The following is a 16,407-nucleotide window of genomic DNA, read 5'->3' on the forward strand; positions in this document are numbered from 1 at the left end:
GTGAATTGCATTTGGAATTATCCCAATTTTGTACTGATAATTTACATCCATCATAAATGTGAGAATTTAAAACAGAATTGGCTTTAAACTCACAAGGCACTTTAATTATTTCTCTGAAAATTGATGAGGAACAACTACAAACCTCAATAAATATGCAAGGGTAGCATTATAAATTATCATGACAAATATTTTTTGTCAAATTTTAGTCATATATGCTAATGCTAACAATGCGCTAAATGAGCTTCAAAACACCAGTAGCTCTAAAACAAACTCCTTGGTGCCTTTTTCATGGTACTTGAGGATAATGAAACAACGCATATCTGACAGGCTGTTGAGTTTTCATCAACGTATCAAAATACCAGCAAGAGGAAATAGCACACAGGACTATGGATTCTGATCACATATCTGTCAAGTTGCTCCATGCCTACTAGTCTCTGCTAAAACAAGGCAGATTTGTCCAAAAGGCTGCCACCGGACTATTTTCGGTGAATGGTTTTCAGAGGGGCACCCACATGGGAAAGACACATTGACCTGGAGAAATATACATGCATCATCCTACGGTACAGATCTTAAATGACGGCAATAGGTAAGGCGTTAAGGTCAGAGTGGCCAGAATTGAGCTGAAGAGAGCCAAAGTACCACATGCTGAGAAGATCAGAGGTCACTTCACCATAGACTGGCACAGTGCATCACTATGACTGCAGAGTGCCCAAGGAACCAGGTAACAACAAACACCAGCCAGATTATTTACAGTTCCTAATGGTACCGGTAATATCGCACTCATAGGAACTATTCATATTAAACCGAATTAATTGAAGGTTATTCAGAATGCGACGAACAGGTCCAACATCATTCTAATGTGCTTTCAGCCATTTCCAAATAGATTTCTCTGCAATCCCTTCTCTGAGAGAACAGGTCAAATTGCAATAATGTCACAATTTTCTCTATGCCGTGGGCTCATGTCGGTGGTCCAAGCTAGTCTGATGACGATGATGACCCTCTCTCGGAGGTCCGTTGTGACATTCTGTCTGGTCTATAATGACATCATCAAGTTGATTTGCTACAGGGCTCCACGTAGAGGTTGCTAAGTCTCAGAAGGAACTTTTCTTATTAAAACTATCCTGACAATGTTTGTTGGAGCAAACAAAGCCTTTCTCCGGCATAAAAGATGGTCGCCTTTTATTGCTCTTTCCTTCTGTTGACATCAAGGTTCATTTTCCTTGTCGCTTTGGTGCCTGGCAACGTCCTCGTATGTTTTCATAGTAACAAAAGTCCTGTTAAAGATGAAACCCTCGGCTGCCTTGGTACTTGTCCATTCTTCATCGGGCGGCGTGGACAGGCTCTCGAAGCAACGATGAAAGAGAAATAAACAGGTGCTCCTTGTTGAACTGATTTGTATTATCATTTAAACAGGGCCGCTTTCATGCCCGTCAACACAACAATACACTGCCTCTCAACTGAGATTATAATACGGAAGCTTTATCCATCTGACATCGCGCTCATGTGGAGTACAAATTTAGTTAATCAGCTTTAAATCAGTATGTTTTATGGCTATGTTCACACAGTAGGCAAATGCTACCCACGTTTCACTTTTTCATGACCCCAACTACAATGTGTCACTCTTATACGTAGTACTATGTAGATCAGATAAGTATCCAATAGCTTTCAAGTAATAATAATAATTTTGCAACAGAAGAAGCCAGAATCAATAATTCCAGACGTAAACAATGGCTGAAAATTATAATTAAGAAATCACAAAAGAAATCTGTCAGTGGAGCTCATCACGTCATAACCCGACCACGCATCCAAACAGACTTCTCTCCACGAGTTTCAGTCAATGTGAAACCAAAGACCATGGCCATTAGATGCGTTTTGTTTGTATTTCTTTCCTTCATGTTGTTATGATCTTGTGATGATGCTGTCGGCTCCCGTTGCTGAAAAGATTTAAAGTGACTACTTCCGTATACTGTGCGCTGCTGAAGGACGTCCACATTTAACTTGTGCGTACGCTTTGGGGTCGTAAACCGTTCACACAGAGGTCTGATCGCGGTTGCATATGATTAGTAGTATGAACAACCACTAAAAGAAAATCGGATTTCAACAAAAAGAGTCGGAATTGAACAATTCGGAATTGACTGTGAATGTAGCCTTAGCCATTTTCACTTAGGGGTGTACTCACTTTTGTTGCCAGTAACTGAGACATAATTAGCCCTGTGTTGAGTTACAATGAGGGTACAACAAATCTATACTGTAATTCAAGCTTTACACTTCTTGCTACTTTACATTATATTGAAGTTTTATAATTGAAATGTTACATTTTCAGTGTTGTCCCAGGAAAAGACGTCATAAAATATTTACAAAAAATGTGAAGGGTGTACTCACTTTTATGAGATACTGCTGTGTTCACTACCAGGTTCTTAAATGATTTATATCAAGCAAAAACACTTAAATATCTGAAACTAATTACATACATTAATATTCTCCCCTCTTTACTTTGATTAACCCCTCAATAAAATCCAGTGAAACTAATGTAGAAGTCATTTAGAATGTAACTGGAGTGAACTAAGTAAGTATTGGAAGAAAGCAAAGATTTTAGTCTACATATGCTCCAAATGTGGCGCATAAGACAAAAAGACACTCATGACTCAGGGGTCCTGAAAACAAATGCATGCCACACTTTTCAGATTTTTGTTTCCAAAAAAATGTTTAAAACCTTTTCTTTGTCCTACCTCTTAACATTTTGTTGATCTTTAATTAAAAAAAATTCTCATATATTAGACTATAATTGGTTATTTAGTCCTGCTAAATTATTTAGTTTTTACTTTGCATTTGAATGATTTACACAAAGATCTGGAAAAATCTTAAAATAAAAAAAATGGGAATACAAGAGTATGGTGTTCCCTTTGAACAGCTTTTTGTTCATTTTTTTGTCTTGCCTTTTATAGGAAGTGATGCGACTGGCACCTCCATAATCTTTGTTGGAAAATATTCTTTATAATAATGGGGCTTAAGTGTAAGAAACATATAAAAAAATTAGATAAGGTGTTTATAGTTAATCTAATGAGATTAACTATGAATCTCATCGGATTGAAGTTGAAGTTTATATTACAGTAAGCAAATTGCATCTGACTGGTTCTTCATTAATGGGGTGTAAAAGTACATCTATTTTCTCTATAACATATTTTGCTTATTTATGCTAAATCGAGAGATCTACTGAAAAAGCTCACCTGAACCCTTGCGACCTTCCATTAATAAACCGTGCCACAGTGACAATTTAACACAAGTGGGCAGGAGAAATTGAGCTAAAGTGCTGGGGACTGAAGTAGTGTGCTTAAACGCAATTTTAAATAAGCAGCCACCTCAAACAGCTGGAATCAGTCAAACCGCATCAGACAGGAGACAAGCATGAGTCATCACATCTTATTTATTCATTGAACATGCAGTACAGCCATCTGTATGATAAATATTTTCTAATAAATATTGGCCTGCAGAAACAATAGCCTATAAATAGAGCCTGAGAATACTACAAAGAGATTTTTTTATATACCAGCTTTGACAATTGTCAGAGAACTCTTTGGAATAACATACAGTGTTTGTACATTCGATCATTCATTCAGTGCAAACAGTCGACAGCATCCAAAACATTAGATTTATGCATAAATAGATGAGTATGTCACATATTTAATTCAGTTTGGTGTCTGAATGTAATTAAGGAACACAGAAAATCTGGGATCGACGGTCACAGAAGGCTTATAGGGGTGAGGAAGTGCCAGCTGTTGGCTAGAAGTTGATTTCCCATTCATTCTCATCATATTCCAGCATACATTGAGGACAATGGTGACATCTGCTGGCCTTTTTTAAGTAGTGCAGCTAAAATTCTAAACTTTTTTTTCTTCATTTATTAAATACAAATATATGTCCTCATGGGCATAATGTATAGAAGAATTTAACTAATATAGTTAAATTAAAGGTGCAATCCAGCCGGTGCATAAATAAATGTCTAAAAAATTGTTGCACATGGTTTGGTAGATGGGGAAACATGCACAGGGCATTGCTCGGGGTGGGCTGAAGAGCCAGGAAAGATTATCCCACTAAACGACCACGGCTCTCTGGGAGTGCAGATGTGTCCATGCACAGTGGATAATCCTTTATCACATGCAGTTCAAGTGATTGCTCTCTCCTCTGCCAACATATCTACTTGCTACAGCCTTCAAAGAGATTTTGATGGTGAATTAGAGTAAGCTTGTTAAGTTGTAGGTATGCTGTATTTTAGACTGGCTCTGTGATGTTGGATCCTCATGGAAGTTAAGCATAAGTAAAAGGCACTTTCTCAATGTTGCTTTAAAGCATTCGGTCATGTTAAGAGCAGGTTAGTGGGTTTACACTGATTCATGCTACCGTACGCTAGTAATCAAAGATTTTGTTAGTTTCCAGCATTAAAATGAGTAAATCCCAAAATTTTCTAACAGGGTCATCATTGGATATGCATATATTTATCCATCACATAGGCAATTTGCCAGTACCTTTGGTAAAGGTATTTAGTTTACAAGGGGTACTAAGAAATGCGTAACATCTGTATGACATGTTAACCAAATGATATTTAAAGTGCATAAAAATACTTCAATACCTCTGTTCCATTTACACTTTTCCTAGATGTCAGTCAGTTTTATGATTAGATTCAGAGTTATCTTCCATTGTTGCTAAGGAGCTTGCTTTGCCCAGCTGGTACTCCTCAGGCTCTTCAACTTGTAAGGCCCTTCCATTTTTTCTGTCAAACTCAGCTGTAATCTCTACCAGAGTCTTCCCCTTAGTCTCTGGCATGGTTCGACCGAGCACAACAGCCGAGACCAGACAGACGACCAGGAAAGGTAGGAAGCAGTAGTTTCCTAACCCGTTCACAATGAAAGGGAACAACATTCCGACCAGGAAGAGGCTGATCCACATAAGCGAGCCGGCGACCATGTACGCCGCTGGCCGAGCTGTCTGGTCAAAGATCTCGGCTGGTAATATGCCCGTGACCCCTGCAGGGCCCAAGCCGAAGCTGAGGATGTAGGCGAACACACATGCCATGCTGAGGTACGGCATTCCTGTGACACCTTGGCTCTGAAGGGTGAGAGCAACAGTGAAGACGATGGTCCAACAAACCATGAGGCTGTACCCACCGATGAGAAGGTATCTGCGGCCCACCCGTTCAATCAGAACGTTACTCAACAGGGAAGCAGTAAACTCAGATGCCCCTGTTCCAATGGTGATATACTGAATTTTCTCTGGTGGAATCCCTGCTTCCAGAAATATATAGTATGCATAGAAGTAGATGGAGTCGTTGCCACAGAGCATCATGGCGCTGCTTGCAGTCATGACCGTCCTGAGCTGAAGTCGTAGGTTCGGATCTTTGAACAGAGACCACGGCGTCTTGGCAGGACCCGAAGAACCAGACTTTACGGCTGCAGACATTTGCTGCTCTTGAAGCATCTCCTCCATCTCCAGAGGGGGAACCTTTCCTCCACGCAATCTTCCAAGAGCCTGGACACAAGCTTCCTTGTCTCCACGGTCAATGAGGAGGTATCTGGGGCTTTCGGGAAACCAGGGCAGGGTGACTAGCTGTATCAATGCCGGCAAAGCATTGCTAGCTAGTAGGTAGGGCCATAGAGGCTCTGAACCCAGCAGCTCAGTTAGTCCGACAACTTGTCCAAAGAAGATTCCAAATGCAGTGAAAACAGCTGAGGAAAACGCCACGGCGCCTCTGAGGTGTTTGGGAGCACTTTCACCAAAGTACATGGGCTGGATGTTCATACTGACTCCGGAGTTAATCCCAACCAGGAAACGAGCGAGGATGATCATCTCAAATGACTTTGCCAACTTACATGTCAGCACAAGCACAGCACCGACCAGCAGGAAGGAGTTGTTCAAAAGTAGCGACACTTTCCTTCCAAAACGAACTGCCATAGGTCCTGCTAAAAGGGCCCCCAGCAACCCACCCAGGGAGAACGCCGAGACAATAAAGGTCCACAGTAGGGTCACTTGAGGAATATCCAAACCTGTTCCCCAGCGTTCCATGTATGTGTCATTGATGAAGTTCTGTATATAGCTGGTGGGGGCATTAATGATTGAGATGTTGTAGCCATACTGGAAAGTTCCTCCAATGGCTGCAAAGAACACAGTTAGTGCAAGAGTCCTGGCACCCCCTGCAGAATTCCCTCTTTCTTCTGTCTCATTTGTACCTGTGGAACTCATCTGGGTGCCAATCGTCTAATAACGTCCTATAGCTTTATAGTCAACACAGTCCTCTTATAGGCAGCTTGGAATTGCGAAACCTTTTCCTTTTCTTCACTAAAACAAATCATTTAAACCGTCTTGGGACTCTGTTGCCCAGCTTACCTTAACCTTGTCTGGGTGATACAAAGATACGGGAAACAATTTTTCTGCCGTTGAAGCCGGTTGAAAAAGTGCTGTTTCACCCAGAGTTTAGACTGTCAGGTAGTTTCCCGGCAGATATTCTAAAAAGGTTATTGCTGTTGTGACATCAGAAAAGTTTTCATACGAATATTCATATCTTGATACTTCAGTTAGGCATAAAGAGGGTGAAAATAATAACAACTGGCGCAAGAGATTAAGAGTACCTAAATGAAACCTTTTTTAAATGCTACCTGACAGTCTAAATTCAGGGGTAAAAATTTCACAGCTGAAACGCCTTCCCATGCTTCTTCCTGACTGCGTAACATGCGTCCAGGCTGTTGATTGGTTTATATCAGAGCAGTTTTATGGAGCCTTACGACACACTTTGATCTGGCCGACAGACGACCACGTGGCTTGTTGGAACAATTGTGAACGAGATAACGAAGTCCTTTTTTATTATTGAATTTAATTACACTTAACTAAATTGCTATGTCTCTTTATTGGAGGGGAAGAAGGTTTCCAATACAAAGTACAGTAACTATATTGGTAAATAAACCCATGAGTATTACATTAAAAGCACACACTGATATGTTACAATGAATTTAAAAAAATAAAACAAAAAACCACGTCATCTTTATGAAACACCTATTTTTCCCCACTCAACCTCACCTTGACACCTTGAAAGTTTATTGTTCAATAAACTTTCTTGTTCTAGGATTTATATCTACTTTCATGTACTGCTACTTTTCAGAACTAGAGCCCTCATTCCTACTTGCACACTTTTACCCTATGCATCACTATTTTCTTTCTCCATCCAGCCCCTGCAGATCTGATGAAGACATATGTGATTGTAGTTTATGCCCACCAGAGGGCATTGTTACTATGCTCTTGCCATACAGCTCATTTCTCTATGTAAGGTCTTTCTTGGATGGGTGGAAAAGGTGGTTCTGTACAAACCGAACAAAACTAGAATATTACAGTCTATTGGGGTCAACTCTAACATTGTCTAGAGGAGTCACTGTTTTCAGAAACTCACCAGGTCAAGGTGAAACATAGACCACCGATAACAGCATCAGCATTTTTTAATGCTCAGGTCAGAATCGGGTCACATTTCTGCCAGGTCCGGTGTGCTGGACCACCATGAATCAGCATTTGGATGATTTCAGCTATATTGCTTTCAGAAGCCTGGGCAATTTTTCTGCTTCTGTACTGAATCAGAATCAGGTCACCTTTGCCAATCTATTGCACCATGATGACTCAGTGCTGGGAGGGGCACAGCTGCAAGTTTCATGCTCATTCAGAAGCGCTTCACCTGGAGGTCTCATAAAACAGGATGAAAATGTTTGTTGTAGCTTGGATTCTCCTTTACGGTAAAATCTACCACCATTCATGTTCTCTGAATGTTCTACTAAAGCGTGTGGTGTTCTCGGTGCTGTCTTGTTTAATGTTCCATGAACTCTTTTAGAGAGGTGACTGTTCCTGGCGTCTCAGAAGTTTTACTAGGACTGAACTTAGATGTTCTCCAGCTATGTTCTCCACAAATACTGAAACAAAGACAAAAATTAGAATTTTCCCCCATAACCAGGAGAAATGGAACAAACTAACCTTTCTTTGATGGTGTGACCTGTTTCAGCTTGTTACCTGTTACAGTGTATGTAATCAGTCTGTGTTGATGGTTCTTGCTCCGGTCCTCACCTGATGCGGTAAAATAAAGCTTAAATTTATACTAGAAACATTACAGCAAACTTAGTCATACAGAGAGTTTTTAAAATAATATAAATATTGACATTCTGTTTATATTGACTCTATATAATGTGAACAAAGCTAACTCAGCCGAACCTGCCCTTGTTGTTAGACACAGACCTGTTCAGACTTGTTGCCATAGCAACTACCTTCCTTTTCTAGGGATTTCCCCAAAAGTTCCTGTTAAAACCACTTGATGACTAACTACTCTACCATGATGTCCAACATCTCTTCGCTCTCTTACAGCTACATGCCGTAACCTGTTAAGTTGTGACTGTGTAAATTATTTTAAGCCAGCAAAACCGGTCAATGTTAGTTTACACTCCTCCAATTCACAGTGTGATTCAAGAGTTCAACATCCTGCCAGAACCTTGCAGGTTTTCAAATAGTGCCAGATTTCAAAACACCAGCCTGGTTATATTTTATTCACAATTATGGTTCTTTAGGATACATGTCTTTTATGATTGGAGGTCTACCTAATACAAGCTTGAAACGGGTAACAACTGATTAATCTTTGCATGAATACAAAACCACCCAACTTTCTGATCCAGCTGATCAGAAAGTTTGACCCTTGTGCTATGTCAGTTCCATTTCACCTCGGTCTTATACTCTACTTTGTTTAATGTATACTTACAGCTTGCAAATGTAGAATATGTAAAAGGCAATGTGAAGACAGGAATGAGAACTCCTGCATAAAGACTTCAAAATAAGAGCAGGAAAATAAATTTCTAGTTGACAAAGTATTAATAGTTATCAACTTATTACATACATATTAATAAGCATTAAAGTTATTAAAATATGTTATCAAGTTGAAGTTGAAACTTCAACATGAGCAAAAGTTGGTTGTCAAGCTGACGTTGAACTTTGAACTTTTTACTGAAAGTTTAGAAAACAGACAAATTAGTGTCTTAGAATTTATCCAGAACAGTCAACCTATGGGAAGCTAAATGTGCTAAATGTCAGCTAAGAGTTACCAAAAACATTAAACCACTGAATGAAAAATTAGTTATTAGCTTCAATTAGCAGTTAGTACCGGAAGTATGTTCACTACTGCCTGCGACAGACTGGCGACCTGTCCAGGTGACCCCGCCTCTCGCCCGAAACGTTCGCTGGGGATAGGCACCAGCAACCCTCCTGACCCCATTAGGGACAAGGGTGTACAGAAAATGGATGGAAGGATGGATGCTCACTGCTGTACATAAACTTTACTTCTTTATTACTTACGTCATGCTAACATCCAGTCTTGGCTAATTGAAAATGTAGAAAAAGACAGTTGCCTGTGTTTCCCTCAGTTTCCCAGCATGCTTTGGGTGTGGAGGTGTTCGACAGCATGGAGTCGGTCCAGCTGCCCTGCCGGGTCAACGTCTCTGTTTCCATGGAGTCCACGGTTGTGTGGAGCCGCGAGGACCTTAGGTTTTCTACTGTTCACATCCATCAGCAGAGCGGCGATGATCTGTCTGAGCAGAACCAGCGGTACAGCAATAGAACAATGATGAGCAAGGATGCTCTGCAGACCGGAGACCTCAGTCTGACTCTGAAGAACCCTACTGTCTCTGACAGTGAGACATACACCTGCACTGTCCGCAGGTTCGGACGGGAATTGAGCCGTATCCACGTACATCTCCAAGTAAAGGGTTGGTGCGGATCCAAGTCATTGTGGGATTCTATAGTGTTGCTAGTTACTCAGTTCCTGACAGAACCTTAGATGTTTTCTTTGTGGTTCCTGCAGAACATCCTCATCCGACATGGTTGATACCTCTGGCAGTGGTGCTGATTCTATTTTTCGTCCTGGCTGCTGTCTTTGGTTTGGTCATCTATAGGAGATACAAGAGGATAAAACGTGATCCAGGTATGCAACCTTGAGATGGTACCTGCTTCATGTTCAGACTGACACCTTTAGACAAAGTCTGACTAAATGTAGCAAGATGAGATGTTCTTCACCATCACCTCAGACCCTGACCTTCAGCTGTCGATTGACCATGCTCTCTCGCTCATTCCTCAGTATACAAGCTGCAAGTGGTGAAGACTGCAGAGGGGGTGGAAGCTGTTGTCCTGCCCTGTAAAACCAAAGTTCATCTTCCTCCCACGGCAACAGTAGAGTGGAGACGCATAGACACGGACCAGGTGGTCCACCTGTATCCAAGCATCCAACTGCATTGTCCTGAGACGGTTAGAGGTCTTACACAGATGGAGGACAATCCGTTAAGAACCAGAGATCTCAGTCTGACTTTGTACAGCCCCAACCATTGCGACAGCGGTCTCTATGTCTGCACCGTCCAAAAGGGAGGAAACAACCTGAAGCAGAAGGTTGTGTCTCTCTTTGTTGAAGGTTAGCTCTGTGAATACTTCTCTGTCCTGTTCTCTAAGCTGGTTTAGAAACTCTTCCTGACACCATGTGGAGCAGATCATAAATGATCTGATGATGCAGAGGTGAGAGTCTACCCATTCAATTATTTAAAAGATGTGGAGGCAATCCAACCCTCTGCTTGACCAAGTAGAAGCCCAAGACTATTTCTGAGCCACTCCTAGTCTGACCAGACACTAATTCCCTAACACATCTGCTGTTAACTGGTGCTGTGTAAATTGAAGAGAATGTACAGCAAGTGTATTTTGCAAAACTGCAATGGAAAAACTTTTTTTGCACCACAAGTCACATGACCAACAACCAGATGCTGCCACTGGGGCAAACCATGAAGAAGACAACTACGAGAAACTAGTAGGATAATGGGGCAGCATGTTTTTAATGCCACTTCATGTGTGATTTTAATTGCGTTTCTTATTTAATGGAAACACAACAACTGCGAAATTGTGTTTGTTCAACTTCAGCAGAACACTGATAAAATTTTGCACACATTTGTAACAACAACTGACAGATTTTAAATATTGGTAGTTGCTTAGATGCTTGGTTTCATTGTTCAGAATTATTTTTAATAGTTGTGTGTGGTCCACAGAACATCTGATTTGGTCCGACACGAACTCCGACCAAACCGACCACATGCTTGAGAGGAACAGCCTGAGACAGAGTCTGAAGAGCAGCCTTGGAGGACGATTTTACTACGATCAATCTTCTCCCTCTTTGTCCGTACACCATTATCTGTTCTTCTTTTTTTGTGTAGCAAAGCTTTCCCACGTCCACAGGACCTGTCTCTGCTGTAAATTTGTGCTGATTAACTGTCTTGTGTCTTCAGCAGGGCTTACGACAGAGGCGCATCTCTGCCTAATGGAGCACACATGGCAGAGTCGACTCCAGAAGCCTGCAGAAGGCTACCAATTTTCCAGCAACTGACTAAATCATCAGTGAGATCGGCCAGCGAACTGTCTTTCTCTAGTCTCCCGCCTATGTAACATTTCTGCAGAGAGGAGGATCGAATGGTTGGACAGACCTCCACATGTGGACATGTCTGTTGTGCTGGATATCTCCACTTGTCCCGGTGTTCAAGTTCTGCAGAACCCAGCCGGCTTTTTAGAAGACCTCCAAGTCAAGTATATGTGCAGCCTTCACTAGTCATGACTCTTCCTCCTCCATGCTTCCCTTTGGCTGTACATTGACTCTTTTTTTAGGAAAATTATTTTTTGTTGTTATTGTTGTTTGCTACATAAAGTATTTTGTCTGAGTAAAGTTTTTGATAAATTTGAACGGATGCCATTAAAAAGGTTGAAGCTCTTCAGTGTCCATTCATATTTCACCACTCATTGTTTCATTTGGACCGGAGGGCGAAAGTAGACAAAAACTGACCAGTTTGCATTGAGAACCTAATTATAAAGAATAATTTTAATCAGGTCAGCTGAGAATCACACATCAGCGCTGCAGCAGTAACAGGATGCATAAATGTTAGGTCAGACAGGATGCGAAACCAGAGATTGTACTACAAATGTGACAGAAGTTTGTTTGTTTGGAGATGGAGTGTTGTTCTGATGACAGGAAGTGGTGCAGGACATCCTTCTGTCATCCGCTCTGATTTTCAGTCTCCATCCAGACATCATGAAGCTTCCATCAGTGTGTCTGCTGCTCGGTGAGTCCAGAACCAGAACTTGTACAGCCATCTCTCCGTCCGTCTGTCCTTCCAGGGTCACAGCAGGTTCAGCTAACGCATTCAGATGAAGTGACACCCTGAAGAATTGATCAGAATGGTTCCGAATGGTGATGAAGATGGAAATGAAATAACGCGATGCTAAATTTTGCCCCAGCTTTATACTTATGTACCTAATAGTTATTTTATTATCATTCTAGAATTTGTTTGTTACATTGTGAGTTTGTTTTTTGTCAGTTTTTGTTTGTCTGTCAATGTTCAGGTGAATAGATTTACTTGAAAATCCTTATAAAGTGTTAAAAAAAACTCCCTCTGAATGTAACCAATCACCTCTTCTTTTTTGGCTGACTGCGGATCTTCAAACCTTTGTGTTTCAGGAGTCTCAGCTGTTCTGCTGGCAGGAGGAACAAATTCTGAAGGTTGGATAATTTGTATGCTTATACCTATGAGGAGGTAGTGAGGTAAATGTTCAAAACTTGACGTAGTGAACATTTACCTCGCTATATATGGAAACGTACATTCCATCTCCCCTTTAGCGCATTAACTCTTTTCAGAAATGCCAAAAACCACTTTAGTTGAGCATAAAACTTTTGTTTTCTAAATTGAGGAAGTTACTTTGAATTTTTCTGTTCCATCAATCTTTTCTAACGCAATTCCTCAAAACGGGCGTATAAAATGTTGATCGTAACACGGCTACTGATGGTGGTGACATACAAATGATTGAGATAGAACTACTACTGTAAATGGCTTCAATGGAGAACACATGAGACAGTCAAAATATCTGAGTACCGTCAACATAGAAATGTTTACGATACAGGACCCTGTGGTACTCCACAAGTAACAAAATGCAATCTGCCAGACAAATATGATCTGTTCCCACAGGATGTTGGATCCTCTTACTGGTTTATGTGACAAATATGGCTTGAGATTCTAGAAATTCCTCTAGCTGACTGAAGAAATAAATGCTAAAATTATTTCTTTTATCTTCCCATTTGTCCTCCAGTGTCTCTGATTGTCATGCCAGACCTTCAGCAGTTCTTCAGTGGACAGTCAGTGTCTCTGAGTTGTGTTGAGGATGGACAGACAGCTGATGGATGGATAGTTAAGAGGACCAAAGGAACACTCAGTGAAACCTGTGGAGCATCTGGATCAGACTTTGGGGTGTTTAAAGACTCCTCCTGTGTCCTTGACCTCTTGTCTTCTTACACTGGAGTTTACTGGTGTGAAACCAGTGCAGGACAGAGGAGTGACCACATCAATATCACTGTTAACCAGAAAGAAGGTATGGTATTTTGCTTGGTTTGAGTTCTTCAGCTTCATTTGTTTGGATCCCTGTGCTTGTATTGTTGGGACCAAAAATATTGACTTCTGTTATTCTTTTGAACACTTAACTCTGTGACTTTAGTGAAGTATGGTCAAGTGGTCATATTCTCGGCATAAATATGTTGTAGAAAGTGTAGTAATCTGAGTGAGAGGGGTTGCTTAGGAATTCAATAAAAGTGGCCAAGAGTGGAGCCTTGGGGTCCCTCACAAATTATCTTTGTTAGCTCATCATTATATTAAGAAGGGACAGAATAATCCTTGTCTATCAAAAAATATCAGAGCCAGTTGAGGATATTATGAGACAATTCTTACACATTTCCCATTCTAAGATCAACTGTCCAGTAAAACTAGGACAGGTTTTTGATGGAGTGCTGACAGGAAATTTTATCCAAAACCTTTATAAATGCGGTTGTTGTCCCAAGTAAGAAAAAGATAACGGAAAGATTTTTTAATCAAATGTAATCAAACTTGTCTTTGGCAAAATTGTGGGGACAGATATGGCTGGATATGGATATTGCTGGCAAAGATGTTGTTTGGCTGTGCATTTGTTTTGTTGCAGTGGATGATGATTGCTTACAGTTTCCAGCACCTTTCTTTAAGCTGCCACATTATGTACTTCAGAGTTGTCTATGTTCAGCTACGTACATTCATTTTGCCCCCCCAAAAAACTCGATCCCCCCGGGCAAAGAAATGTTGTTGAATAAGACAGCTATTTGAAATCCACCGGTGGGGCAGGAAAAAAAGTTTGGGAACCGCTGATGTACTTCATGTTAAAATGCTACCAATTGGGTAAAAATCATTTAAAACTTTAACACAGTCCCGCAAGCAATTGTGTCTCAATAGCCAAGGGTCCAGACATAGAAAAGCATAGAATAAAGGCTTTTTTTTTTTTACCAGAAGGGGAACACAGCTAAGGAGAGTTATCAAAATCTGTTGGAACCACATCGACCTTTTCTGAACCTGACATTGCATCATCATGATGTTTGTGACGGGATAAACATCTGTGTCTCTATATTCAGACAGGGCTTTTATTCTGGAGATCCCTGCTCTTCCTGTGGTGAAAGGAAGTAATGTCACTCTGCATTGTCGTCATAAAGATGGCTCCATCCGTGCAGCTTATTTCTACAGGAACAGTCATATTATTGGAGATGGAGTCAAATCTCAGAAGGCCATTATCCACAGAGTCCAACAGTCCAATGAGGGTTCCTACTGGTGTTCTACTGACACTTCTGGATCATCCCCTCATAGCTATCTGAGAGTCAGAGGTGAGGATAGTGACATCACTTCCTGTGTCCAGACATGGGCTGATGATTGATTTCACTTCATTTATGTACCCTCAGTTCACAATACATATTGTCTCACTGTGTAGAACATGCTGATAAAAGTCTATTTACAGAAATATGTAATAAGATCATTCCGGTACTACATACAGATACATATGGAGAAGCATTTATAATTATACTATCTTATTTATGAAAAGGTTGAGTTTATTATCTCAACTGGCATAATTTCTAAGAAAACAGCCGATTTCATCGCTAACTTTGCAGCAAATCCTCCCTCTGACCAGCAGGTGGTGACTGCTTTAGTGAGCAAACGTATCTTTCATCTCTATCCAGATCCTCTTCTCCCTCAACCATCTTCCTACCCCATGACAGCTTCCACTTCTTCAGCTGATGGTGCTAATCATACAGCAAGTTCTCCTTCTCCTTCTGTGTCATTGGTGCACCTCCTGTGCCACCTGCTGGTCATTTGCCCATACTGCGTGTGCAGCATCCTGCTTGCTTCAATCTGCTGCAACAGGAGCTCAGGTAAATAATTTTAACCTGTGACAATATCTCTACAATAGCGTTGCACAGATGATGTTTTCATGATATTTACACTATTTGAGATGTATGTGCACAAAAGTCACTTCGAAGGTGACGAAGTGAAAATGACACATCAGCAATGAAACTGACTGGATCACACATTCTGATCACTTCCTGTTAAAATTCTATCCTTTCAACCCTGCAGGAAACCAAGCTGCGGTCTCCATAGAAACCACCCAGCTTGGTGAACCGGGTGATGTTGCTGCTGATGTCACTACAGAGCATGAGTTCTGATGGAGCGTGAGCTGCAGGTTTGGGGTGCATGTCCGGCTGCTTCGCCACAAACAGGAAGCCTGGACCCGAACCCAACCAATCAGAGCAGCTTTTGAAATGAGGTTTCACTTCCTGCTCAGCTTCTTCTGAGTGAAATAAGACCTACTGATACTTGGACCACCAGAAGCACCAAACTGCTCTGTATTTTCAGCTTGACAGCATCGCTCTAGGGGAACTGATATGTTTGAACTGGGTCCATCTTATTTATATTGAGATTTGGTTTCTACAAGTCTATTTTAAAATTTGAACGAGTTGTCGATTAATGGTTTATTAGGTTAAAATTAGTTACATTCTTCTAATTAATGACATCTTCTTAGACCAGTAGTGCCCAAAGTCGGTCCTCAAGGGCCAGCATCCTGCATGTTTCCTGCTGGTTTAATGCACCTGGATCAAAATATGGCTCATTAGATGACCTAAGAGGAACACTGACATGCTGAAAGGTTGTTACTACCACCAGGGAGAGAACTAAAACATGCAGGATGCCGGCCCTCAAGGACCGACTTTGGGCATCCCTGTCTTAGATATTTCTTTAGTGTTGTAGTTTGGCCGCCAACCAGCAGAGGGCGATGTTGGTAATCCTTACTCGGAACAAGAATTAAAGATGGCGGCGATATCCCAGAACAGGGAAACAAACGGTCCGTTGTGGCAATTTATGCGATTCTGTTTTGACATATAAACACTGGACAAGCTCCATAAGCTACCACCTTAAATAGAGCTGGATGACGGAGCATCTTCAACTTCTCGACTAAAAATTACTGAGGTATGTGACATGAATA

General features: G+C 41.1%; 1 protein-coding gene and 1 pseudogene across 1 annotated transcript in view; one reads left to right on the top strand and one right to left on the bottom strand.

Annotated features, from left to right (window-relative positions):
- Window positions 1–3,405: 3,405 nt before the first annotated feature.
- On the bottom strand, window positions 3,406–6,457 carry LOC106948578 (solute carrier family 2, facilitated glucose transporter member 11 pseudogene; annotated as a pseudogene).
- Window positions 6,458–7,509: 1,052 nt separating this feature from the next.
- The window catches only part of LOC106948579 (uncharacterized), a 17,621-nt gene continuing 8,723 nt past the window's right edge, over window positions 7,510–16,407 (top strand). Inside the window, exons 1-11 of the mRNA XM_015034330.1 lie at window positions 7,510–7,766; window positions 9,432–9,773; window positions 9,869–9,988; window positions 10,142–10,468; window positions 11,091–11,217; window positions 11,331–12,152; window positions 12,548–12,589; window positions 13,174–13,452; window positions 14,513–14,758; window positions 15,110–15,301; window positions 15,504–16,391. Of these exons, the coding sequence (XP_014889816.1) occupies window positions 7,730–7,766; window positions 9,432–9,773; window positions 9,869–9,988; window positions 10,142–10,468; window positions 11,091–11,217; window positions 11,331–11,484 (1,107 nt within the window). The 5' untranslated portion in view covers window positions 7,510–7,729 and the 3' untranslated portion in view covers window positions 11,485–12,152; window positions 12,548–12,589; window positions 13,174–13,452; ... (1 more) ...; window positions 15,110–15,301; window positions 15,504–16,391. The remainder of the gene's footprint in view (window positions 7,767–9,431; window positions 9,774–9,868; window positions 9,989–10,141; window positions 10,469–11,090; window positions 11,218–11,330; window positions 12,153–12,547; window positions 12,590–13,173; window positions 13,453–14,512; window positions 14,759–15,109; window positions 15,302–15,503; window positions 16,392–16,407) is intronic.

This window comes from Poecilia latipinna, unplaced genomic scaffold, assembly GCF_001443285.1.
Source record: "Poecilia latipinna isolate Pla-1442-1.1 unplaced genomic scaffold, P_latipinna-1.0 Scaffold295, whole genome shotgun sequence".
NCBI lineage: Eukaryota > Metazoa > Chordata > Actinopteri > Cyprinodontiformes > Poeciliidae > Poecilia > Poecilia latipinna.